Source organism: Zootoca vivipara, chromosome 5 (genome assembly GCF_965207765.1).
Source record: "Zootoca vivipara chromosome 5, rZooViv2.hap1.1, whole genome shotgun sequence".
Lineage (NCBI taxonomy): Eukaryota > Metazoa > Chordata > Lepidosauria > Squamata > Lacertidae > Zootoca > Zootoca vivipara.
In genome coordinates, this window is record NC_142588.1 from 18,012,098 (window position 1) to 18,039,351 (window position 27,254).

A 27,254-nucleotide genomic window follows, 5' to 3' on the forward strand; every position below is an offset into this window, starting at 1 on the left:
TCGCTTGGATCTACAAGGGACGTGTTTAACTTTATTAGAATGATATTAGATATATCATTCTAAAACGTTACAGGGCAGACTTGTAGTTTAAAAGCGTTTCTTACCTTGTTTTGTCCTGACGTAATTTCCCTACTGCTGGTTCCTGGTTGCTCTGCAGCGCCCTCTGGTGTCTCATTTTAATAATGCATTATGAATGTTGAAAGCGGAACACAATGTGTCCATCTACATTGTGAAAACCATTTCTTAACCCTTCCTGAACATTATAAACCATGAGTGTAGATCCACCCTTCTTCTTTCTCAGGTGTGGCCATCCACTGTACCTGAGCTTGCTCTTTTTGTTCTTGTGTTTTCCCTTTAGGTTCCAAAATACTTCTCAGGGTGGAAAAAAAGAAAAAATACTGCCCAGGTTCCACTTTAGATTCTGGTGTAACAGCTGGGATGGCATCAGCCACATTCAGCCTTTCTGAATAGGGAATATCCTCAGTGACTGGAAACAGGGCCTAGTGTTGAAACGAGGATAGATAACTGTTCACCACCCACCCTCTTTTGCCTCCGTTTCAACTGGCTTTAAAGCTACTGTTCACTGCTAGCTTAATCTTTTGCAAAGAGCTTTATGGCCTCTCTGGATATTCTGGAACTCTGCTTAACTGCATGGAGAGGTCATATGTAGATTTAATCATCATTACTTTTGGAGAACTTGGATGGTTTTAACAAAAACATGTTTACTTCCTTTTGGTTTCACCTATCTTACTTATCCGAGAGCTTACAAGGAAGGTTACTCTGAACAAACTCATCAGAAGGTTCAAAAATGGTTATAGATTGACAGCCCAACCTTTCTGATAGTGCTGCAAAAAGTATAAAGCGTTTTAGATTTCTGAATCTCTATAATTCATAATATAACAGATTTCTGTATCACAATTCTATAAGATGTCTGTAGATCTATTTGCTGGAAGAAGCACTTCCAGTGATTATATGAAAGGGCAAGTTCTAGAATTTGTCCCTGTTTTCCAGTAAATTGACTGCGGGGAAAAGGTTATGCGGAAACGCTGCATGAAGTCGTGCCAGTAAGTGCTGGTGTGTAAAGTACAATTTTGCAATCCACAGAGATAAAATAAAGCATACTTATCTATGGGATTTTTCTACAGATTTCCCCACCACCACCACCATTCCAAGCGGAACAGAAATCCTCCCCTTTCTTGGCTAGCCTTCATCTCTCTTCAAATCAGCTGAGCTGTTTCACTTGATCAAGGAAACATATGAGGATCTGGTAAGTAATGCTGCTTCAGATTAATGCTGGATGAAAACTTTGCTTGTTAAACTCCTCCCGTTCCACAAAATAGTTTAATCCATCTGCTGTTTCCCCATTCTCAGAATAAGCCTGAATGTAATCCTAACCCCATTTACCTGGGAGTGAGCAAGTTTGAACTCAATAGGACTTAACTTGGAATAGAAAGAGCTAGGAGTGTGCTGTTAGTTGATTTAGCCTTCCACTTTAAATTGCTCTAAATTTGGGGGGACTGAATTAGAGGCATGCTTTTTATCAAACTGTTTTAGTTCGGATGTTTGCCTGTGACAGGGAATGCTAACCAAAATTTTAAATGTCTTCCTTACAATATGCAACAGGCTTTATTTTGTTGGCGATGAAGAGTTGGTAATACGGGCATTTATTTAAATTTATATGATTAAGCAATGGATTGGTTCAAAGGCAGACAATTAATCAGATCAACTTCCCTTATTGACACATCTGTTTTAGTATGACAGCTGAAATACTATTTATAGTAGTGGGGGTAGGAGAGATGGGGGGAAATCACATCTGGCAACCAAAGTGCCCCTTTGTTCAGATAGTACATAGGTAAAGGTAAAGGGACCCCTGACCATTAGGTCCAGTCGTGACCGACTCTGGGGTTGCGGCGCTCATCTCGCATTATTGGCCAAGGGAGACGGCGTACAGCTTCCAGGTCATGTGGCCAGCATGACTAAGCCGCTTCTGGCGAACCAGAGCAGCACATGGAAACACCGTTTACCTTCCCGCTGTAGCGGTCCCTATTTATCTACTTGCACTTTGACGTGAAGCCCGGGGCACAAATTTTCACAGTCCTCTAGCGGCTACGGTGGCTCATTTACCAGAAGTAATGTATTTAGCGTCAGTTCTGAAAGTGTATACTCAGTTCTAGACAAACTAAGCCTCCAATCGCAAAAATATAAACCAGAGCATGCCTATACCTATGCTGAAATACAGCTCCACTCGTGCATTGTTAAATGTTCTGCAACAAAGTGGATGAAGATTTGCATTCAGATGCACATGCAGCTGAAACAATGCAGTTGGACAGATGGGATCTGCATTCAGATGTACACACCTGAGGCTGTGTACATACCTCCATTTACTCTACATCCAATGCATTCCCACTACTGGGAACTACATGTGTACTACTGGGTACATGTGTACTACTGGGTACACTTGGTATGCCCATGGTATGCCCACTACTTGGTACACATGGTGTTAGCCACAGTCTAAATCTATCTTGTATCTAGTTTCTTATTAAATATTGCATTTTGATGCATTTCTCCGCAAACCAATGAGAATAACCAATGACCTAGCTGCGCTTTAAGCCAGTAATGTGTACACAGCCTGAGTTGCTCCCACAATCCAGCAGGTAATCCGCACATGGAAGCCTGTACATTTAAACTAATATTCAAACCGGTTTTCAAGGGATTCTGGGAACTATAGCTCTGTGCAGAAGCTAGAATTCTCCAACAGCATTTGCAGTTGTCTCACACAGCTATAACACCAAGATCATTTGGGTAAAGTAACAATTGTTCAGAATTCAAATTGATTGACCAATGTCCTTCCAATGGCACAAAACACACTGACAGGCGGGCTGATGGCTTTCTGAGAGTCTCATCTTAAGAGGCCAAAGCAGAATCCTCTCTCGCTGGCAAAGGAAGAACAGCAGAGTGGCCATAGGCAACTTCTAAAAGATCTCAAAATAATTTCCTCTTAACTGGTTATCTGTCTAAGGTATGTATCTTCAAATTTTCATCACCTTGATGCTGGGGACATCGCCGGCATTGACCACTGCTTCTGAAACAAACACTTGCACAGTAATGGCATGTGGCAACCCAGGAATACCCGGTTTACCAGGAAGAGATGGAAAAGATGGTGCCAAAGGAGAGAAGGGAGACCAAGGTATCTCCATATAGTTATATGGCAATCTTTGGCACCTTATGATAGCTTATCTATATCTCAGCTGGGTTTCTCATGTATGTGTGTGACTTGGCAGGGTGGTTACACGTTGCTATGTATTTAACCCTTCTCTCCCTCTCCCCCCATTCCTCTATTTGCACTACATTGTCGTCATACTGTTTTCCAAGGTCCCAAAAGGCATGGGGACAGGGTACGTACTGTCTGCAAGGTTCTGAAAAGCAAACCCTGGATGATTTTGCTTTGAGTGGTGGCTAGGTGCTTCATAGCACTTTTCCAGGCTCTTTTCTTTGAGCATTGGAGGTGGAAGAGAGAAGTGACGGAATAGCTTCCCTTGTCCCTGTTGGTGGCAAGGGAAAAATAGGTCTAAAAAAGGGAGAATTCCGAGATCCCAGTTTGGGGCTGATACTCTTTGTTGAGTGAACCCTAGCAGATATTTTAAATCACAACATATGCAGGAAAGTAAAACATGTAAATATAGGCTGTTAGACCTTTGAAATATGCCCTCTTCCCTTAGCATAGAAAAGACCACATGCTTGGTAAGTTAAAAGTGGCTTACCTGCAAACTCTCCAAAGGTCCGGTTCATGTGCTTTTCCATACATGAATCGGAACACACAGGCAATAAAACTTGGATTAGCTACACTAGTGAAAGTTCCTACATTATTAGTATAGGAACACAGGAAAGGCTTGTTAGAGCCATGCAGTCTGAGCTTAGAGCAACCAGTTCTAAACCTATTTACACACTGAGCTTCTCAGACAGTTTGAAGGCGGATTTGTAGTGCGGAGTTCCTCTTGGGAAGAGAGAGGATGATCTATGTGATGGGGGAGTTAGAGAGAGAGAGCATTGTCTGGGGAAGGGAGAGAGGCAGAAGGTATAATTGTATGTGAAGCTGTGTATATGTGAAATGTGCGAGAGAGACAGAGGAGGTAGGAGAGGGAGATATGCCTGGTCTGTATGTATGCGCTAAGTGCATGTATGCACTGTGTAGTGAAAGAGAGATTGTGGAGCAAAGCAAATCTACGCAGAATTGGTGGGGAGTCAGGGTAAATATATAGGAACCAGGAGGAGAATAAACAATCACGATGATTTGCAGTGGCATCAACACAGAATCACAATTATCAGCTGAGTACAAGGTGAGCTCTAGGAACATCTTGTCACTTGAAGGCTGCCATCAGGAGTGTGAATGTGTATTATTTAAAGCACCCTTTTTTCCTTGTTGGCTGTTTGTTATGGGGAAATAGTATCCAAAAGCTGTTTCTTTTTCTCAAACACAAGGCGTCCAAGTGAGGGGCCAACAGGGTTTTCCTGGGAAGGCAGGGCCTCCTGGATTGCCTGGAATTGCAGGGCCCCCGGGCCAGAAAGGACAAAATGGAGAAACGGCAGGTAAGAAATCAAATCTCTGGTGCTTATTTTTGCTTTCAGGAAGACATGAATGGGCACTTCAAGAGCAACATAACCTTTTCTTTGTGAATGCCAGTGAATGGTTTGCATGATAATTATTCTTCTGTGAAAGCTTAGCTTAAAAAATCATAGGGCCAAAATGCATCCTGGGGTCCCCAAGCCATTGCATCTGGGAATACATCAGTGGGTTCATGTAGAAGCACCATTTATGTCAACCAGTGTCACAATGGGGTTAGGGCATTCAGAGCCATCCTGTTCCCCATTATTCAAGTGGCACCTTTTAAAGATGCCATCATCATTTAAACAGGGGCAGCTTGTGGAGAGGGAAATTTATACAATGATGTCTTCTTATCATCACTGCATGAACCCACAGAGAGCAACATGCTCTATGTGGGTCTGCTACAGCAGACCCACATAGAGCAACCACATTGAGCCTGCTGGATGTATAAACTGAACCACAGAAATCTGAAAGTACTCCATGGATAATCTACTGTAAATCAGGATTAATTAATGATAATGTTATTATTTATACCCCGCCCCAGCCAGCGTCCAGCACATATGGAAACATAATAAAACATCAAACATTAAAAACTTGCCGATACAGGGCTGCCTTCAGATGTCTTCTAAAAGTTGTAAAGTTATTTATCTCCTTGATATCTGCTGGGAAGGCGTCCCACAGGTAGGGCACCACTGCCAAGAAGGCCCTCTGCCTGGTTCCCTGTAACTTCGCTTCTTGCACTGAGGGAACCAGCAGAAGAACCTTGGAGGAGGACCTCAGCGTCTGGGCAGAACGATGGGGGTGGAGACGCTCCTTCAGGTATACTGGGCCAAGGCCGTTTAGGGCTTTAAAGCTCAGCACCAACACTTTGAATTCTGCTTGGAAATACACCATAAACCAGTGTAGATCCTTTAGGACCACAACAGGAGCCCAAGAGAAATGATTCCAAGAAAGTCACAGACCTCCCTACGCAGCTTAATCTGCTGCTGAACTGGTCCTATAATTGGATTAAACATTAGTAAAAAAAAATACAAAAATCTCCTTTCCTGTAGTTCAGCCTTCACCTACCTGGCACCTTCCAGATGTTTTGGACTACAATTCCTATCAGCCACAACCAGCACTGATAGTTGTAGTCCAAAACACCAGGAGAAGACCAGTTTGGCAAGGGCAGCTACAGTTCATGCCTGATGCTTCTTGCTTCTGCCCACAGTGAACAAGCTGTCCCTATCTCCCTTCTTCACTACATTTTGTATCTCTCTTTTAGGCGGAAGGGCTACATTACCTGTGTCTGTGAATGTGAGCATTCATGCCCCAAGAAATGGGCTGAAGGCACATAATGCAGGAACATTGGCTGAAGCTAAGTAGGACTGGATCTAGTCAGTCTTTGACCAGGGCACCTGGGACCCCCAATGCCTTCAGCTATATTATGGAAGAAAGGCAGGATGTAAATGTCATATAAAAATAATTGATACACAGGTGACAAAGGACAGCAGGTAGTACAGAGTCAGGAATTGGCAATGGTCTGGTTGGCAACTTTCCAATATAAATTATCTGTGCTTAACCATATGAACCATATCTTCATTTTCTCACCTTAGACATTACTTCCACTCAGCAACAAGTAACTGCTTTGGAAAAGCAAGTGCAGACTCTTCAAGCTGACCTTAGCAAGTACAAAAAGAGTAAGATGGAATATGCATTTTCAATGCATGTTTTTATATTTATGTTTAAATGGTTGCTTGTGTTGTGTGTGTGTGTGTGTGTGTGTGTGTGTGTGTGTGTGTGTGTATGAGTGTGAGTGCAAAAACAACAAGCTAATAGTGAGGTACGCAGGGACTCTTTGGGAGAAGCCATAACTGTTTAAATGGTGTAATACAATTTTCAATGTATAGTGCTGATGGGCCTAACTAAGATTTGCCCATATAAAGGAGTCAGTCTGTGTTGTCAATAGCTCATATGTTGCAAACTTTCTACTATCCTCTCATCTGTTTTTGTTACTTGGAGCCAGGTTATGCCCTCCACACAAAAAGTGAGGTGATCATGACATCCCATGCAGATTCTACAACCAACAAAATTGATCCATTATTAATCAGCTTGTTCAACATTTTGTATGTGTGAAAAAACAAATTTTGTGCTGAGTGGGTGCTAATCTGTTTTGCTTTTGAGGTGGGACAATGGGACTCAAAGCACTGATTATTGTGGGTGGGGTGTGAAGGAAAATGAGAGATTCTCAGCGTGTTGGATATTGATGAACATAAAGAGCAGCCTCCTACAGCCTGGAACCTTCCAGATGTTGTTGGACTACAACTCCCATCATCCTTAGCAACTGGCCCTGCTACCTGGGGCGATGGGAGTTGTGGCTGTAGTCCAAAACATCTGGAGGGCAGCAAGTTGGGGGAGGTTTATAAAAGGCATGGCTTCTCCATAATTAATTGCCTTTAAATCCCATTTATTTCATTGGGAGAGGGAAGCATATAGTCAATTGTCTACCATTCAAATTGATAGTAGTCTAAAGTGCTTGACTCTGGATGGATCGTGCTCATGTGGGTAAGTGTGGAACAGCTACTATTCAGGCTGCCAGCAATTATTTCTCATGTGCTTCTCACTGTGTTGTGCTTTTCTTTCTGTGTCTAGTTGTGATGTTGCAGCAGGTGAAAGTCGGAGAGAAATTTTTTGTTTCAATTGGAGAAGCAACTTTCTCCAATGGAAAAAGACTGTGTGAAAATGGAGGGGCAGCCCTTGCCAGCCCGAAGAACACAGCAGAAAATGCAGCCTTGGCAGAAATAGTAAAGAGGAATTCGAAGGCTGTTTTTCTCGATATCAACGATATCCAGACTGAAGGGAGATTCGTGTATCTGAATGGAGCACCCCTACGTTACACAAATTGGAAACAAGGAGAGCCCAATAACTATGGTAATAAAGAGGACTGTGTTGCAGTACTTGACGATGGACTGTGGAACGATTTGGATTGTGAACGGAAAACACTGATTGTTTGTGAACTGTAACTTCTCCCCCCAAAAGATGCCTAACCCTGTGGGTGCCTGTGCTCACAGTTATTAACATAATAGCACAACAAATCTGCAGTTTTTAAGTTTGGGGCGGAGAGAGAGGTGGTTTCTAAGATAGTTAAAAGTAGCATGACAGAAGGATTATTTTCTGCTGCTCTGCACACACAGCTTTTGTGCCACAATAATCTTTGGCCAAAAGGCTTTTTCAGCTTCTTGAAATGTTACAAAAAGCTGCAAAACATATTTAGCAGAATGATAGAGAGGGCAACAATGCTTCTATTGCACCACTTTCAGCCTGAGGGAGGGGGCTCCTGTCAGTCTGCCAACCTCAATGACGGATGTGCCATTTTAGGCTAGAGTGCCATATGCAAAACCACCACCCACGAACCTTATTAGTCTAATTTGCAGAATATTCAAATATGTTATTAATTGTGGAAAACCATTTAACTTCATCAACATGCCTCATCTATGCCTAGAGATGTGCACCTGGAAAGGCTGGAGACCTGCCCTTCTGTTGTCGTTTTCACAAATTTAAAGCTGTATTTTCATGAATCTCTTTCATGTGCTAGATTCTGTTCTGGTGTAATTGCAGCCATGTGATGAATAAATAGAACTGTTTATATGTTTTAGGAGTAGCAAGAGTATACTTGTATACTACAGTGTCTAGACTCTAGTCTAGAGTGCCACATGCAGTGTGTGAAATGTATATTAATTGATTTCTAAGTACAGGTACACTGAGAATATATGCTGCAGAGGACTATGATTGGTTCTGGATTCTTGAGTTAGGTATTAAAAGAGATGAGCCAGTGTGGTGCAGTGGTTACAGTGTTGGACTAGGGCCTGGGAGACCAGGGTTCAATTCCCCACTTGGGCATGAAGCTCACTGGGTGACCCTGAGCCAGTTACTGCCTTCTCAGCCCTAGCCTACATCACAAGGTTGTTGTGGGGATTAAATGAGGGAGGGGAGGTCTGTGTATGTCAACACAACACTAAAATCAATAGAACAAAGCAACCCAAAATCAGAACCAAGAGTAAATGAAATGATACTCGCTATCACCTGCATTAATCATACTGAGAACTAGAACAAATCTCATAGGGCAAAACACAACCACCATAAAAGCAGAGACTGATGTATTTCAAGTGATGGTTTTTTAAGGCTCAGATCACAAGGAAATTAGCATACCTAGCTGGCAAGCCTCCCTAGGCAACAACCCCCTCATTACCTTTTGGCCATCTCCTGTGGTTCAGACAGAAAGGTCACATAGAGGTGGGCCTCCATAGATGGTCTAGGGGCTTACCGTAGGTATATATGAAAGAGGTCTCAAGCTATGTACTGTAGGTCTTTATAGGTCAATTTGATTTTAGCAAAACCAAGTCTGAAACTAGTGGGTCCTAGAATAGAAAATCCCTACAGGCATTCTCTACAGAATTCCTTTAAGACTGGCACATTTTCTCAATTGGGGGGAAGGATTATATCTCTCTAGCATGCATGATGCCCAGGTTTGGCACCAAAGTGGTTGGTTTTTCACAGGAATGGGGAACCCTAGACACATGCGGCATTTAGAGTTTATTACCAAAATACGAGTAGAGCATATTTGTAGAGCAATTTGTAGAGCAAATTTACGTTGTAAGCCTTTAGCAAATCCACTGCCTCACATCAAACTGAGGGGGGTGGAATACCTATAAACCAAAGAGGTCTTTCAGCCTGCAGCTCCTGGCTCCTCTCTTTCTGCTCCTGTCTGCGTCTCTCACTCTCTGTTTTTTTTTTAAACATACTTTTTATTAATTTTACAAACTGCAAAAAAGAAAACGGTACATACATAAACACCTTTTCCACCTCCTTCCCACCCACCCACATGGATCCTCCCCTGCCACAGAAGTATCCCATGTAGGTGAACAGTCAGAGATGGTCCATTTTATGCTTGGATTTCTGTCCTCCTCCCCCTCCCCTGACCCCAAAGCCACCCCCCTGCCACCAGGGAGCTCCAGCAAACCAGGGCAGTACGCAGGAGGACATCCATCCAACCATCTATTGTCATACCAAAAAAAGAAAAAAATTGAAATAGAAAAAAAGAGAAAAAAGAAAGAGAAAAAAAGAGAGAAAAAGAACAGTACAAAACAGAAAAAAAATTTCTTACATTCATAATTGTAAAACCATATTTTGTGGGCTTCCCCTCCCCCCCCCTTCCCCGGTTTTCATCCCTTTTTTATCATCTTTAACAGTTTCTTACTTTATAAAAATACACCTTTATATCTTATACAACTTATAAATCAATTATTATCATTTTCACCTAATGTTCAAATCACTGAAAAATCAAACTCCCATTTTATCTTCCCGTGCCTAATTTTTACTCCCTCTATAAGCCTCCATATTTTCACAGACCGCTGGAACTCAGGGGAACACTTTTTTGTTGACATAGTTCAATCCTGCCAAGGTCAAAACTTGTCACGTGGGGTGGAATATGATCACAGTTTATTTTCTCGACTCCATTTTAACAAGCTGGCTGCATTCTTCAAGTCTTATTGACAATAAAGTTCGAACTCACATTTCACAAACATTTAAACCAAAAAAGAATTTCCACAAAGTTCAGAAATACAGTGAAATAAAAATTGACTTATAAATCCTGATCAACTCACTGGGTTGTCTGGGCTGCCGGCTCCCGAGGAAAAGAAAGGTTTTTCTTAGTCTTTACCTCTTGCTGCAGGGCACTCACAACCACAGTCTCTCTCCCCTTTCACCCTGCATTTAGGGGAGATTCTCTTTGATGCCTTTGAGGGATCCTTTTAAGTTAAGATCTTCTGTTTACGGCTTCGGGTTTCTGTTTACTGTCTCTTATGTTACCGTGGGGGGGGTGGCTTCCTCTTTCCCCCCTCTCTCCCAAATCCAAATTGCCTTAATTTAAATTCCAAACAATCCAAATTACTCACAGTCTATTCATTTGCTAATTATTCTTGGAAGAATTGGCCGCCTCCACTTCCCAGACTCGCAGCTTCGCGCTCTCAGAGCAGCAGTGTCAGCCTGTCCGCCGCGGTTCACCTCCTTGCTCTCGGGGGCTTAAACAAAGCCGATCCGGGGAGGAGAGAGCCCGCTTTTGGCGCCGCCAGGCAAAATCCGTCCCCAAAAAGCTCGATTTGGGGCTTTTAAGGAGGTTTTGCTTCGCTGGAGCAATTCCCTCCACCTCTGAAGCGCCGAGGTCCGCTCCGCTGATCGGACCCCCGTCTGAGCAAAGATGGCGCGGTCAACCGGAAGCCGCGTCTCTCACTCTCTGCTTCCAAAACATTCCTATAGTTCTCTTCATAAGCAAATCTAATTTGGTCCCTGGAGGAGCAGATGAGTCTTTCCCCAACTCCGTTCTGGAATTGTCCAGAATGGGAATTGCCTAGATCGAATGTAAATGAGTTTCACAATTTGGACAGCCTTGCAACAATTAGTTTCCATAAAGAGATGTTCACTGCACATCTAAACAATTCACCTGACGAAAGGTATAGCCTGCATAACTCTCACTACTTGTCCAGCATTCATAATAATATGAAGAAGGAACTTGTACAGAACTTAAAAGAACAGATTAACTCAAGAGCTGTTAACAAGGAGAAAATTCAAAGAAGGGTAATTTGTAGCCTATCACCGTTTGACTTAAATGTGTAAATGTGTGAACTCAAACCCTATTCATTTTGGTGGATTGCTCTAGAAACATTGGAAGTCCTATCTTCAGTTTATTTCAATACTTATAATCATAGCTATCCACAATCCCTGTAGGCCAATCCTCATCAGCCTGTTTGATTACTACATTAGCATGAGAAGATATTTCTGCTCAGATTAAGCCAATTTCTTCTTAACACTCAATGCCCCTTGAACATACTCCCAGCCCTGTGTGAAAGCCTTTAGATGTGGGCAGCTCCTGCATGCCTGGGAGGATATTTAAATGGCACAACCAAATGGTCCAGGGCTGGTTGATTTCCAAAAAAATGTCACTGTGCTGGGAGCAGTGGTGTTGATTGCATAGGAAAAAACTCATGCGTTCAGGCACTGTCCACACGGCTGGGTTGTTTTCAGCATTCTCCCAGGCAGCCATCTACAAGGCTGTCTAAAGACAAGCTGTGCTAAATAAATACGTTTGAACAACATTATGCTGAACTACCATTTTTTTATTTTTAAAGGACACATTGCATGCATATGCAGACCATCTTTGTGTCTATGTCCATGTTCTTTCTGTGGGGATAGTCTGAACATTCTCTGATCCAGTACAGTAGAGTGTTTTGCAGGGCAGCCATAGCTATGTAAGCATAGTCCCTGAAAAGAAGAAGTCGTTCGATGGGGAAGCTGGGGAGGGAGGTTAATCCTGCACCCTGTGTCACTTCCAGAAGCACTGATTGGCTGAATTTCACCATTGTTAAAATAGATATACTGTACATGCTGGGCAGGGAAGGGTGAAGTTCACAGAGTCAAGTTCACACTCTTCATTTATGTCTCTATTTAGCAATCCTCTATTTAGCAAGGGATAGAAGCCTAATTTCCAGATGATCAGATGACCTGGGGAAGTTGTGATCAACTTCACAAGCCTCCCCCCGCCCATGACCCTGCTTTTGTTGTTCCTTGTTAAATCAGTTTTGTTTTTGTTTGTTTCCTTTTGCTTTTGGTTTTTGAATGGCAAGCTCCATTTATGTAAAGAATGTCGCAGTGATTTAACTTTATAATGCATTATATCATTTCATAGAGGTTGTTTCCCCAGTGAAGAGCTGTGTTTTACCCAAAGGGGAACATGTGAGTGTAATTTTGTCTTTGCTTGTGAATTTTGCAATCCAGCGCATAATTTTTTTATTAAAGTTTTCACAATACTGTACAATGAAATTATAGCTAAAACAAATGAAATAAAAAAGAAAGAACGAAGGAGAAATAACAAAAGAAAAGAGAGGAAGGCAAAGGAAGGAAGAAAAGAGAGGAGAAGGACAACAGAAACAATAAAACACACACACACACACACACACACACCCCTCTATTCTAATTATACCATAATCTTCGATCCACATACAAATAAGTGAATCTCCCCAGCTCCCGTATGGGAAGTTTTCCCCCTTTCCTCTGCCTCACACCCTGAGATAAACCCACTCTTGCCTGCCTCCCACACAGCCCCCCTCCCTTCTAAACATCACCTTTCTGAATTTTGCAATCCAGAAGGCGAGCGACATAATGAGCATGGACCATGTGCTGCAAAGGCGTCTGGTGAGGGGGGGTGCACATCACACTTCAGGTGCCTTACAGCAACTTCCTGTAAGTTGTCTGGTTGCTTTATAAAGAGAAATATAATCAAAAGTGGTGAAACTGCTAATTGCTCATTGTTGGCAAGCTGTTCTTTTCAGAAGGCGCCAAAGTATCTCGGAGAGGGGATAATAGAGGGCACCTGAGTCGCTTCATGATGTGCTACTTCTCGGAAAATGCTATCAGCATGACTCAGATGTGTACTGAACACTTTGCTGCCTGAACGAACGGCTCTTGTTCTTTTCTTTTCTTTAAATGCAACTTAAATGACACAAAGGCTGGATGTTGCTTGCTCTTCCAAGCTGTTAGGCTTTCGGGAAAGTCCCTGCTGGTCATTTAATTTCACATTTAATTATACATTTGTTGTATTAGCACTAATCTGAGCCTGTTCATATGGTGCTAATGGAACTCTTGCAGGAGTTCCGATTAGTTAGTTTTTCAAACGAGGTTGTGTGTGTGTGTGCGTGTGCGTGTGTGCGTGTAAGGAGCTTCAGTGTGTGTCTCAGATAAAGGTGAGCGAAGAGCCACAGGCAAGCTTGAAGAGCTGTCATTTCTTGAGTGATTATGAAAATTCAAAAAGCCATTTTTTCTCTATATTGCTAGTTACAACCAGGAAATGGGAAATTGCCATAATCCTCACAGTATGGTTTAAGGATTTGCCCAAATAATCCATCAAATCTGTATTATGCTCTTTGTTAAAGGGATCCAGGAAAAGGTGCTTCTGCTTAGACACCCAGGTGGGGCTAGAGCCATAGCGCTCCTCGAGTTGGCAATCCTGGAGAGGTGGCGCCTGTTTGATGTATGTCATAGGCCTCTTATGTGCTGACAGGCAGTTGCTTGCCTAAACACCAGTCAGCAAAACTCACTGCTTAAGAGATGAGATTTGATGTTTGGTAAGCACCATAGTACCCTAACTCTATATGCGTTGGGAAGATTTGTTCTTCCAGGCTTATGGCCATCTAAAACTTACAAAGTGCACAACAAAAACCACCACTGACTTACAGCAAATGTATCAGTCCTGAGAAGCATATGGGACATAGAGACAGGACATGGGGCGGAGGAAGGAGGGTGGTGGGAGCGGGCCGTCCCAGGTGTCACCACTGAGGGGAACTGGCTTGGGCGCCCGCAGGCTCTGCGCTGCCACAAACGGTCCGCCCACAGCCTCCCCCTCAACTATAGGGTGGTTGAGTAGGAGGAGGAGGCAGGCAGACTCCTCAGAGGCCCCATGTAGCATCCTGCCCCGGCTGGCCCCACCCCTGGGCACAGGGCACGCACACTGCCCCAGGTGCCCGATCGGCTTGCTCCACCACTGGACGGAACAAGGAGGACCTGCAACATAATGTTGCAGGGTGGAGTGCTCCTTTTCGCTGTCCATGTGTTTGAGTCATTCAGCCCATGCCCTCTTTCACAATACAGGCATCTCTCCTCTTACACTCATTTGACTCACACACGACTGTGTACTCATGGTGCCAAGAAATAATTAAATCAATATGGAGTGCAAAAAGGGGCAAAGAGTGCAAAAAAGACCCAAAAAGAGCAGGAAAACTGCACAAATGGCACAGAAACCCAAATGGCTAGCAATCCCAGGAGCCTTTGCAACTGCAATCCCATGAGTCTTTGCATCATCCCCTTGTCGTTTCCACACTGTCCTCCAGCGATGAGGAAGACTGAGAGCCACCATTGCCGCCATTCATACCAATCTGGTAAGTGGTGCTGGTTTGTTGTTGTTTTTTTAAGGTTTTTTTTTTTCAAGGGTTTCCAGAGGTTTAGAGGGTGTTTACAGACTTTTTAGATGCTCTTCTTCACTATACACTATTTCACATATACACATGGTACCTGGGAATGTAACCCCCACATAAGTGAGGAGGCGCCTGTACAACATCCATCCTCTCCAAAGTCTTCCATTTCCCCAATAGCAATCAGTTGGCATGCTCAGTTCTCTCATTGGGCTGTTTTGAGAGTTGCTCCCCCACAGCCCTTTACGGGTTTCCCCCCTAAATATTTTCTGCACTTCAATGACCATTGAGTACTCTCAGCCTGCTGATATCTCCCTCAGGCAGCGTGTATGGTGCCCTCTGGGTACATAAGGACCACCCTCTGAACTTGGCAAATAGAGGGGACGACTCTGTCTAAAGCACCCACATTATCAAAGTTCCTTCAAAATTCTCATCCAGGAAAAAAAAACAAGCCTAAAAAGAAAGCTGGTTAGCACCAATGGACTAATATCCTTCTTCTGTGAAAGATTTTCTTTCAATTAGCAGGTTATATTAAACCCTGGAAGGCAGAATTATGAATTACGCAGACTGCAAGAATATATCCATCATTGGGACCTGCAGGCGTAAGAAGAAGGCAACTAATAATAGCCAAGGAGATGGATTATTCAAAAGTCAAGGAGATGGATTATTCAAAAATGACCTGATAATGGAAGAAAAGGCACAGGGATGAAACTGAGCATCATTGTTCAATGGAAAAGGATATCTTATTTAACATATTGATATCATATGTATCTTTTAGATTTTTTTGTTACATGAACAGATGGAGCAGAAGGATATTTATTTTAACATGGATATCTCATCTACAGAGTATTCCCTACTCACCTCATGGAGTGGGTCAGCTGTGCTGCAGAAAACAAAAGGCCGACAGAGCTTGCCCTCAACCCTTGCTGAAGTAAACAACAGTACATCTGAAAAATGCTCAAACTTCACCTTGGGTAGTTCTCCAGTGGGTAGGCTATGCTGTCCCTTCTCTCAGAAAGATGCTAGCCTTTTGCCTGGCTCAAACTGGGCTTTGGCGCTGCTTTCTCCTTCTCCGTTCCTCTCCCGCAGCCGCCGACAGGAAGCAGACATCCCAGGGTTCGGAGAAGCGCTTCTCCGAACCCTGGGACCCGTCCTTGCTGTCGGCGGCAGGGGGACAGGAACGGAGGAGGAGAAAGCGGCGCTTTCTCCTCCTTCCTTCCTCTCCCCCAGCCGCCGACAGGAAGGACGCGCGCACTCTCCCCCCCCCCGCCTCCTCCAACCGCCGCTCCTCACGGCCAGGGAGGGTTGTGAGGAGGCCTTCGCCGGCTTCCACCCCGGCGGGAGCGGCGGTTGGAGGAGGCAGAGTGGGGGGAGAGTGCGCGCGCGCAGTCTCTGCTGTCCAATCCCTGTATCCCTGGGGCACATGCGCAGTGACCCAGGGACACACGGGACATCTGGACGCAGGGACAACATGGACATTATTATATAGGATGGGAAAACCAGTTGGAGGGAAGCCACATGCTAGGCGGAGCAAAAGTATTTGATATGTATTTGAAAGGTTGTTATATTTCGTGTTTTTGAAAAAAGAAAAACAATAAAAGTGTGTGTGTGTGTGTGTGTGTGTGTGTGTGTGTGTGTTTTCCCGGTTTTGGGAAGGAGACAAGAGGACTCTAGGAGCCTGTCAGAGCTCTCATGCCTCCTTCCTGTAGCCGGGCAAGCCAAGCACTTACAGGGCTTTGAGAAAGTGCCCTCCTCGGCTGCACGCCAAATGTGGCTGTATCGCTCACACTGCCCTACATCTGCTTCTGCGACAGCTGGTGAGAATGCCCAGCACGTTCAGAGGTTCACATTCCAGGGATTCAGAGGCAAATGGAGATATCATAGTATCACAGGGCCCAGCCAGTTAGCGCTATCCATGAAACAGCATTGCAGAAGAGGAACGGGTAGCTTGAACTGAACTGCAGTGTGGCTGCTTCCAGAGCAGCTCCATCTCTCCAGAAAGCTCATTCTGCTTTCACTGTTTGTTGAGAGAAATAAGAATGGGATGTAGCTGCATCTCAAGATCTTTCCCATGTTGCATGTAAAGCAGGTTTTTATTTGTTTCTAACAGTTTGGCTCGTTTATGGTCTTGGACCACTTGAGTACTTCTAACAAGGACACCTGAGTTTAATCTACTGCTCTCTTTCCTTTTATAAATGTGTTCCCATTTTGCAACTCACAAAGCACTTATTTGATCAGCAGTTTTAGAAAAACACGGCAGGGGAGGATTCTGAGATATAAATGCATTTTCTGCGTTCCATTCAACCTTCTCTGCTAGGAGAACGTGAGCTTCAACAGCTGAAGGTGAGCAGGCAGTGTTCTCTTTCTGCTTGAATGACGGTATCAAGAGCAGTACGCAGTGAACAGTGTGTCCTTTTTGTTCACAGTCACATTGAGAGTATTGTTTCCCAGAAAACTGATGGCACACTTGAACTTTATGTCTTCTCCCTGTGTGAGACATTTTTAAATGTTAATTGCTCTTTGTGGTACATGGTTACACTAATTACCACAGGGAAAGACATGTAGATACAGAAGTCATAGAATCATAGAGTTGGAAGAGACCACAAGGGCCATCCAGTCCAACCCCCTGCCAAGCAGGTAACACCAGCAAAGCATTCCTGACAGATGGCTGTCAAGCCTCCGCTTAAAGACCTCCAAAATAGGAGACTCCACCACACTCCTTGGCAGCAAATTCCACTGTCGAACAGCTCTTACTGTCAGGAAGTTCTTCCTAATGTTTAGGTGGAATCTTCTTTCTTGTAGCTTGAATCCATTGCTCCGTGTCCGCTTCTCTGGAGCAGCAGAAAACAACCTGTTACTCTCTTCTATATGACATCCTTTTATATATTTGAACATGGCTATCATATCACCCCCTAACCTTCTCTTCTCCAGGCTAAACATACCCAGCTCCCTAAGCTGTTCCTCATAAGGCATTGTTTCCAGGCCTTTGGCCATTTTGGTTGCCCTCCTCTGGACACGTCCCAGCTTGTCAGTATCCTTCTTGAACTGTGGTGCCCAGAACTGGACACAGTACTCCAGGTGAGGTCTGACCAGAGCGGAATACAGTGGTACTATTACTTCCCTTGATCTAGATCTTAGACTCCTAATCATGCAGCCCAGAATTGCATTGGCTTTTTTAGCTGCTGCATCACACTGGTGACTCATGTCAAGTTTGTGGTCTACCAAGACTCCTAGATCCTTTTCATGTGTACGGCTCTCAAGCCAGGTGTCTCCCATCCTGTATTTGTGCCTTTCAATTTTCTTTTGCCCAAGTGTAGTACTTTACATTTCTCCCTTTGGCCCAGTTGTCTAACTGGGTAATTTCGTTGTTCCCGCAAGGGGACAATGACAATAAAGATATCTTATCTAACCTGTTAAGGTCATTTTGAAGTGTGATCCTGTCCTCTGGGGTATTAGCCACCCCTCCCAATTTGGTGTCATCTGCAAACCTGCTCAGGATGCCCTCAAGCCCACCATCCAAGTCATTGATAAAGATGTTGAATAAGACTGGGCCCAAGACAGAACCCTGTGGCACCCCACTAGTCACTACTCTCCAGGATGAAGAGGAGCCATTGAGGAGCACCCTTTGGGTTCAGTCAGTCAGCCAGTTACAAATCCACTGAAGTCAGTACAAAACTGATTCCTTTGGATTCCCATAACCATCATGTTAACCCACTTGTCCTGAGGACCACAAATGGCCCGATTTATTTCTGACTGGAGCATTATGGGAGCTGCTAAAGTATATCAGAAGATCCCTACCGAATCAGACCAAAGGCCACCTTGAGATTGCTTACACGAAATCTTTCAAATAAATAACTAGTAGGCAAGAGGATGTCAGAATTAAAGAGTATTGCTTTGGGGCAATTCAGATTTTGCCCAAGGTGGTGCAAGATTTCTCCAAAGTCACCCAAAGTGAATTAGGCGACCACCAAAGCCTAATTCCCAAGGTAGTCAGTAAATGCCAACAGACAGGCAGTCTCCAGATATCTGTTAAAATTGGTTGCATTTTACTACCAAGCTTTCCATACAAGGTAAATGGCATGTGGGGAGAGGGGCAATTCTGGCCACCTCATTGCTCACCCCAACTCCAGGTCATTTATGAACAGTCAAAAAGCATTAATCCCAGTAAAGAACGTTGAATGAGCTAGGCCGTTGTGACATCTGTCCATTTATTTTCAACCATTTCTCAGCAATAAGGGGACCCTTTATTTTATCCCATAGCTACCACATTTACTTGATAGCTTTTGGTGAAGAACCACGTTAAAAGCTTTCTGAAAATTGAAATGCATCATGACATTTGGATCATTGCTATCTGTACGCTTGCTGACAATCTCAACCTTTAGCAAAGCAAGTGGAACCTTTGCAGAAGCCATGCTGATTTCTTATCAGCAGCGGGACTTGTCCTTCTATATGACTGATAATTTTATCTCTAATACAGTGGTGCCTCGCTAGACGAAATTAATTCATTCCACGGGTCAATTCGTGTAACGAATTTTTCATCTAGCGAGTCCCAGTTTCCCATAGGAATGCATTGAAACTTAATCAATGTGTTCCTATAGGCTCTGGGGAACTGGCAGCGGCATGCAACGGGGCTTCGGAGAAGGCCTCCGAAGCCCCGTCTGATGCCAGCTGTGTGCAAGGCGGCGGGGGGAGAAGCTCTCTTCTCCCAGCCACCGCCTTGCCTGCCTCCCCCGACACTGAACGCAACTTCGGAGGTCTGGGGTGCGGGGCGAGAGGCACTGACAGCTGATCTTCCTTTGCCGCTTTCTATGGCCGCGCTTCGTAAGATGAAGCAGCGGTCATAGAAAATTTTGTCGTCTTACGAATGCCTCGTGCAACGCAAAACTCTTTCGTCTAGCGAGTTTTTCGTTGTGCGAGGCATTCGTAAAGCGAGGCACCACTGTAATATTTTCCAGCAATTTACCCGGAACTGATATTAAGCTAACTGTCCTGATATTTCCTGGCTCTCCCCTCCCTCACTTTTAAATCAGTACATTGGCCACTTTCAAGTCCTCAGGTACAAAGGCCAACATGAGGGATATGTTCCATATTTTTGTTAGATGATTGGAAATTTCGCATTAGAGTTCCATAAGATGTTTTGGTGGACTCCACCTAGACCCAGTGAATTGTTATTTTCTAATTTGTCAATAAAACTTAGGTTTTCTTCTTTTGTCTCTTTTAAGCCACTTTTATCCTTTGAACAAGGAGCTGGTTCTTTGGAATCTCTTCTATATGTTTGACAAACCCTTATGTTAAGGTTACCTCCCCTGTAGAACGTCAAGTCAGGACAAGGTCCTTCACTCCATGTCCCTGCAGTGTGTTGCAGGAAACCAGTTCCAAAGGATGAAAAGCATGATGTGTTAACTGTAAAGGGACTGAGTTTCATGTAAGTTCTTCAATCTTTTGAATGGCATTCCCTCTCCCTCTATGTGTAAATCTTTATATCTTTTTATTGAGATTTCAGTTGTTTGGAATCATTCTCTTTATTCCTGCAGATTTTCCTCCACGTTTAGCTAAACAAATCTTTAGGTGTTTCCCACTCCTGTTTTCAAGGGAAATGTCATCACTGGGTCCTTCATAATATCTGAAGTATTTGCCAAGCAAATGGAGTGCATTAATAAAACAAGGACTCCTTCAAACCCACCCTTACCAAACTTCCATCTACGTCCACAAGTGTATATCAAATTTCTATTTGAGTATGAAGCCAACTAGGCAGCTGCACTGTATAAATTGCATGGTTTGGAACTTTCTTTCCTATCCAGGTGGAACGCAAGGGTAGGTTGACTTCAGTTAGCATTTAGCGATCAAGATTACTGGCTGAAACATCATCATCATCATCATCATCATCATCATCATGGAAATATTTCATCGCAACATCTTGTATCGTCATTTTTTCCTTTTGTAATATTGACCTTCGTCTGTCTTTGTTCGAGATGAGCAGTATGGGGGGGGGCGACTTTGAATGACCGAAACAAAAATTATTTAACATTTGATGTTTCACAGTTTAGAACTAATGGCCTTCACTCATTTTTAATGAATAATATGACTGAGCTCATTCTGAGAGAAATGCTGTGCTATTTTAAATGTATGCTCTTTTTTTTTTACAGCCGGTCAGAAATGAAAGTCGTGTCCCAGTTCCTTCATGCGGCAGTAGTAGTCGCTGTCTTTACTCTTCCATGTCTTGGACAGGCAGGAGACAAATGTGCAGGAGTTCCAGGCATCCCGGGGACTCCGGGGTCAAGTGGGGTGCCTGGGAGAGATGGGCGTGATGGGATGAAAGGCGATCCAGGACCACCAGGTATCAACTTGTTATTATAATAATACAAAGCCAAGTATTAAAAATTGCTGGTATTGCACCTTACAGACACCTGATTGTAGACCAATTCATATCAGTGTTCAAATAACAGAGTGTCAAAAAAGGCCCAGCTCCTTTACCTTTTGTGATATCCCCCTTAATTACAGTTTTCAGAGAGCTATGGGGAGGGAACATGATTTGGGTAAAATTGGGGTGGGGATCAGGGACCATTTTCCACATAAAGTGGGCCTAAAAAGATTGATGAGGGCATTCTCAGGATCCTGCCATAGAGAACAGATGGCTGTGAATTACAAGAAAACTAAAGTCATAGTATTTTCAAGAAACTGTGGTCCCACTCGTCTCTAGTAATGTTCAGATTAGGTCTGCATAACTTGTGACCCACCAAAATGAATTGAAAAATGTGACTCACCAGAGATTTGTAGGACACAACTACAACATCTCTGACCGACGGCTGTCCAGCACTCTCTGCTCAAATACTGTACATTCAGTGAAGGAGACCCACCACCTCCCAAGGCAGATTGTTGCACTGCCGTTTGGAAGTGTCTCCTAGTATTTCATTTCTCCTAATGTTTTAGGACAGAGAATAAGCCTACCCCATCTTCTGTGTGGTAGCCCTTCCAATATTTGAAGACTGTCTTCATGTCTCTCCTTATGCTTGGTCATAAACAAAATTGAATTGTGTAATTCAATGTATCGAGCAAATAAAAAATGTTAACTGTGTGAATTATCAGGCAATGCATTCAAGAAAGGAGACTTCTTAGTTTGGTTCCACTTTTGTACTGGAACAATGATTTCCTGAATCTTTCAAAAAAATACTTTAGGAAAGAAAGAATAACTAAATTGTTCCCTTTTTATGTGATCAACATATTCACTGAGCAACTAAGAGGTATTCATTGATTTGTGTGCACACACTAAAAAGGTTAGCTGATGTGTCATCATATTTTATTGCCCATGAAATAAGGTTTTTATATCTTCAGGGACAAGAGATACTATAGTAAGATTTTGGTTTCTGAGTCATCATTCCAAGGAGATTGGACTAGAGTATTGAGTTACGCAGACTGTAATGCAATCTGCTTCCTTGAAGGGCACCTGCAGCCTTGAAATTATTCTTTATTCTCCACTTCTTCTATAGTGTACCATTAAGGAATGCCTTGTATATCTTTCTTCTTGTGTTTCCTACTAGGTCCAATGGGCCCTCCTAATGGTCTGCCAGGTGCTACTGGAAGAGATGGACTTCCTGGTCCACCAGGGCCAAGAGGTGAACAAGGAGAAAAGGGAGAGAGAGGACCAGAAGGTAAAAAGGAATTGCATAACCTTTGTTATAATAAAAAGAGAGCCAGGAAAACTGCTGTGACAAGTTTCCCTGTACACTTAAGTGATACAATTATTATTTTTAGGGATCAGGAAGAAATTTTTATCTATTTCACATTACAACATGTGAACTGAAACACAGTCATCTTTTGACATTCACTCTTCCCCGAATTTTGTGATATAAGTCAAGTCAATTTTGTGATATGTCAATTTTGTGATATAAGCCAAGTAATGTACTGTGTACAAAATGCATATACTAGGGTAATGTATGTATAAAGATGCCTATATTCATGAATATGCTTGCAAATATGCATTATATTAGAAATTGCTTCACAAAGATGTGTATATTACGCAATCCATATCCATACAAAATATGTATCTTAGGAGAAATTTGCACCAAAATCCTGGTGAATTTTCATGAGGATTTTTTTTAAAAAAAAAAGATAAATAAATTACAAACTGATGTAAAAAAAAAATGCAGAACTGAAATTGAGTTTGGAAAAATCAGAAACTGAGAGGAACCAAAATGGAAACCATCCCTAATTGCCTCAAAGCTAATGTTGAATCGACTCAGATAAATGAATATCCCAAGCATAATAAAACACAATTCATGCTACAGTGGTACCTCTACTTACGAATTTAATGCGTTCCGAACACACATTTGTAAGTCGAAAAAAATTGTAAGTCAAATCCCATAGGAATGCATTGGGAGAAAAAATTCGTAAGTTGAAGCAACCCTATCTAAAAATTCGTAAGTAGAAAAAATCCTATCTAAACCGCATCCAAGATGGCAGACAGAGCTCCATTTGTAAGTAGAAAAAAAGTAGAGTTATTTGTAAGTAGAGGTACCACTGTATTATAAAGGTAAAGGACTAAGCTTTTTCATTCCTGTATGGTCTTGGACAAGAAGTGATCTGTGCCTAGGACAGCCACAAGATCAAATAAACAAACACAGTGCAGACAAGGGCTTTCAATCTGTAAAGTGAAATATCTAGCTCACTACAGAGACAGAGACAGATTAATTTGTCAATTACACTTGGGTACAATGTCTGTTGAGGTTAAGCAAATGCCTTATGGGTATACCCAGAACAAACTTAGTTGGTCTATAAGGTGCTACTGGACAACTTTTTAATTTTTAATTTTTATTTTTTTGACTGCGTCAGACCAACACAGCTACCTACCTGACTTTTGATTGAGTTAGCTCCACCCTCATGTTTATATTATGAATAGGCAGCTAATTTTGGACTTTAAAAAAATTAGTAGTGCATAGGACTATAAAAGGGACCCACTGAGCCTAGGGCTTGCTGATCAGAAGGTCGGCGGTTCGAATCCCTGTGACGGGGTGAGCTCCCGTGGCTTTGTTCCAGCTCCTGCCAACCTAGCAGTTTGAAAGCACGTCAAAATGCAAGTAGATAAATAGGAACCGCTACAGCGGGAAGGTAAATGGCGTTTCCATGCGCTGCTCTGGTTTGCCAGAAGCGGCTTTGTCATGCTGGCCACATGACCTGGAAGCTATACGCCGGCTCCCTCGGCCAATAATGCGAGATGAGCGCGCAACCCCAGAGTCGGTCACGACTGGACCTAATGGTCAGGGGTCCCTTTACCTTTACCTAGGACTATAAAAAGTAACCTGCTAATTTCATCACAATTAGATTAGGCTTGTTTGGAATCAATGAGTTTGAAAGTGGGTTAGAATTCATGCAGGATACCTGCTACAGATGTTACACTCCCATTTGTGTTCAACTCATTGGCTCACCTAACACTGTACAAAAGAAAATGCATTAACAGTTTTATAGGTTTTTATTCTGTAGCTTAAAACTAGATGGCGAAAGGGAGATTTCTGTCTTTGATATGCTAGCAATAAATCTTACTCCAGAAGGGATTTTTCAGTGGTCGTTGATAAATTCAAGATCAACAAATGTGTAAATGGGCTGAATTATTCCCTACTGAAAATGAAACACATCTCCACGTTGGGGTGATCAGAAGTCATAATGGAATCTGTTATGTATGAATCTAATTTTTTTCTTTTCTTTTTGTAGTATGTATCAATCTTGGATTGTTTTTGTTGATTGTTGTTGGTTGTTTGTTGTTTTGCAAAATTAATAAAGCATTTTTAAAAAAGAAAGTAAGAAAATGAAACACATGTCCTCCAGAAATGATTTACAGAAAGGACACTGGATTTGCTATAGCAAATGAAGCACAGCTCAACTCAGTTGTTTTTTTTTCTTATTATTTTAATTGACAGGCCATCCTGCTTCTCTTGATCCAGAGGTACAGGAAGTCCTCAGAAGTCTGAATCAAAAAATCTTAAGGCTTGAAGGAGGTAATCTCTTCGTTTTTACCCTTCCTAATACTGCTGAAATCCAACATAACGAATAACACGTGAAATACTAACTTATCTTCTTTTGTGTAACTTCAAGCAATAGCTTCAAGAGAGTTAAAAGTGGTTTGAGAGAAGTTCACTCCCCTGTTGTGTTCACTTGAAGCTACAAAATCTAGCGTTGGCTTGCATGCATCAGTTCTCCCTTTTTTAAAGGGAAATTCAATTATGCTGAATAGGCTTCCTCACGAGAAAAGGGAAAACTTGGCAGCTATGATTTTTGTTGCAATATAGTACAAAATTGATAACCATGATTTTTCTTCTGTGTTGCAGTGCTTCTTCTCAAAGGAATGATAAACAAAGCAGGACATAAAATATTTGCCACCAATGCACAGGTAGTGGATTTTGAAACCATACTTCAAACATGCCAGAATTCTGGGGGTTCTGTTGCAACACCCATGAATAAAAAGGAGAATGATGTTATTTTGGAGATTGTGAAAGAGAAAAACCAATATGCCTACCTGGGAATTAAGGAGAGACCTATTCCGGCCGAATTTGAATATTTAGATGGAATGGCTGTCAATTATACAAACTGGCGTCGATATGAACCAAATGGCAAGGGAGCTGAAAACTGTGTTGAGATGCAAACGGATGGCTCCTGGAATGACAAAAAATGCAACCAGTATCGTCTCACTGTCTGTGAATTCTAGTCAGATTCCTCCATCTACATTACAAGCCTAAACCAACAAAGACTGCCTTGGCTTCTGGGAATTGTGGTTCTGCAGATAAAAATCAGATCCCCCCCCCCAACATCTGCCACAAAGAATCAAGAAAATTAGGATTTCCATGCTTAGGAACATTTACAAATAATTTTTAAAAAAGATTTATCTGTTAGATCTAAAGCAAAGCACAATCATTGATGTTCAAATGCATATTCAAATATATTGAAAATGAGTGTGAAGTTATGTGTTGTCTTTCGTGAGTTTTGCATGGATTTGGGGCTTTCAAGGCACAGGTGTAGCTGACCATCAGTCACAAAGAAATAGATCTCAGCATAAATTCCTAGTATTTCATAAAACATCTAATTGGTATTTAGTAAATATAAGACGTGGTATATTTATCCCAACTTGACAAGTGAATAATGGAACATGAACCACAATTTTCCTCATGTGCGATTCTGATGTTTCTCAGTTAGCTGAGCCCCAACAAACCAATATCCTAGTGGTGCAGGGATAAAACTGCTATCCCATTTGCAAAGCTAAGCAGGGTCTGGTATGGTTTCAAATTGAATGGGGAACCACTTGTTGAGCTTCCTGCATTGCAGGGGTTGGACTAGATGATGCTCGGTGTCCTTTCCAACTCTACAATTTTCTGATTCTACTATGAGAGTGATGACAGGGATTCCTGATTCCAGTCACAATAGCCCTCAGTCAGGAAATAGTACCTTACACCATTGTGAGGAAGGACAAGGGCAGCAGTCATGTGACTCCCCACCCCCAATATTCTGAAATGGTGCAGTCCAGGAAAAGCTTGTTTTCCTGTAATTCTGCTATTTGGATTAATGATGCCCTGAGCCTATTGGGTCCAAACACACTTCTCTAGTGCTTGTGATAACAGCAGATGTGTGACCCAATATGGTATTTCATTATGTTTACAATGGCCAGTTAATGGACAGCTTAGCCTGAAGGAAGGGTGTACTTTGAGGACTTGCCTGTCAATCATTAATAAAGTGTATTGAAGTAGCAAGGATGAGACTACTATTCTACACTGCACAACCTTTAAAGAGCCTGCAAATGTTGATGGGCTCACTCCTTCAGAATGTTGAATGTTGCATCCTGATATATCAAATATTGCTGTGCTTTTGATTATTATTATTATTATTATTATTATTATTATTATTATTATTAGTCTCCCTTTTGTTCTATTTACACTATTTAAACTCAACATATCTGAAGAAGTGTGCATGCACACGAAAGCTCGTACCAATGACAAACTTAGTTGGTCTCTAAGGTGCTACTGGAAGAAGAAAAAAAATAAGTTTATAAAAATAAAAAACAGACCGAAGCAAGAACACCCCCCAAAAGCTGATGTGAATTCTTGCCTGGCAAATTCAAAGTAGCAGCTTATGCTACCAGGATATTTCTTGCATAGCCAGCAATCTGAGTTCAGTATTTCTTCAGGGACACTTGTTTTAGTATCAGCCTAAAAGAGCAATAGCTTTTGATTTCCCATAACCTTGGGAAGATACAGTATGCTGCTTTCTTTTTTACTTTCTTTTTAAGGAGCCTTTTATAGGCCAGAAAGTTTCCATTGCATCTTTAGGAGAAAGAGAAGGACAGGAGGAAGGAAGACAAAACTGACAGGAAAATTTGGATTAAAAAAATGAAGTGTTCTGACAGGAAATAGTTTGCCCTTCTATACATCTGTCTCAGCCATTATAAATAGCCATGCTGAAGATATATTATTGATGTACCTGCAGTGCTATTTTTCTAGAATAAGAGGTGCCAGAACTCAGCATGAACGCCTCCCTTGTTCTCTTAGAATGGCAATGGTGCCCACCTGAGAGGTGCCGGAAGAGAGTTCCAGAGTGTTCCGGAGAATTCCAGCTGAGAAAAAGCCCTGTGTACCTGGAACTCTGTTGCAGCAGCTATGGAAATGTGGTGACCA

At 42.5% G+C, this 27,254-nt stretch overlaps 2 protein-coding genes across 3 annotated transcripts; both read left to right on the top strand.

Moving 5' to 3' along the window:
• The first annotated feature begins 1,236 nt into the window (after positions 1-1,236).
• Positions 1,237-8,237, top strand: LOC118096509 (mannose-binding protein). Of its 2 annotated transcripts, XM_035138433.3 has the most exons (5): positions 1,237-1,267; positions 3,020-3,187; positions 4,480-4,587; positions 6,199-6,282; positions 7,235-8,237. In XM_035138433.3, the coding sequence occupies exons 2-5, from the start codon at positions 3,022-3,024 to the stop codon at positions 7,603-7,605; spliced, it is 729 nt and encodes a 242-aa protein (XP_034994324.2). In that variant the 5' UTR covers positions 1,237-1,267; positions 3,020-3,021; the 3' UTR covers positions 7,606-8,237. The 2 variants fall into 2 exon arrangements, with proteins under 2 accessions (XP_034994324.2, XP_060130980.2); XM_060274997.2 differs by lacking the exon at positions 6,199-6,282.
• Positions 8,238-20,713: 12,476 nt separating this feature from the next.
• Positions 20,714-25,548, top strand: LOC118096574 (pulmonary surfactant-associated protein A-like). Its single transcript, XM_035138532.2, has 4 exons — positions 20,714-20,938; positions 22,140-22,250; positions 24,513-24,590; positions 24,921-25,548. Exons 1-4 carry the CDS (start codon positions 20,728-20,730, stop codon positions 25,295-25,297), a joined length of 777 nt encoding a protein of 258 aa, XP_034994423.2. The 5' UTR covers positions 20,714-20,727; the 3' UTR covers positions 25,298-25,548.
• The last annotated feature ends 1,706 nt before the right edge of the window (positions 25,549-27,254 follow it).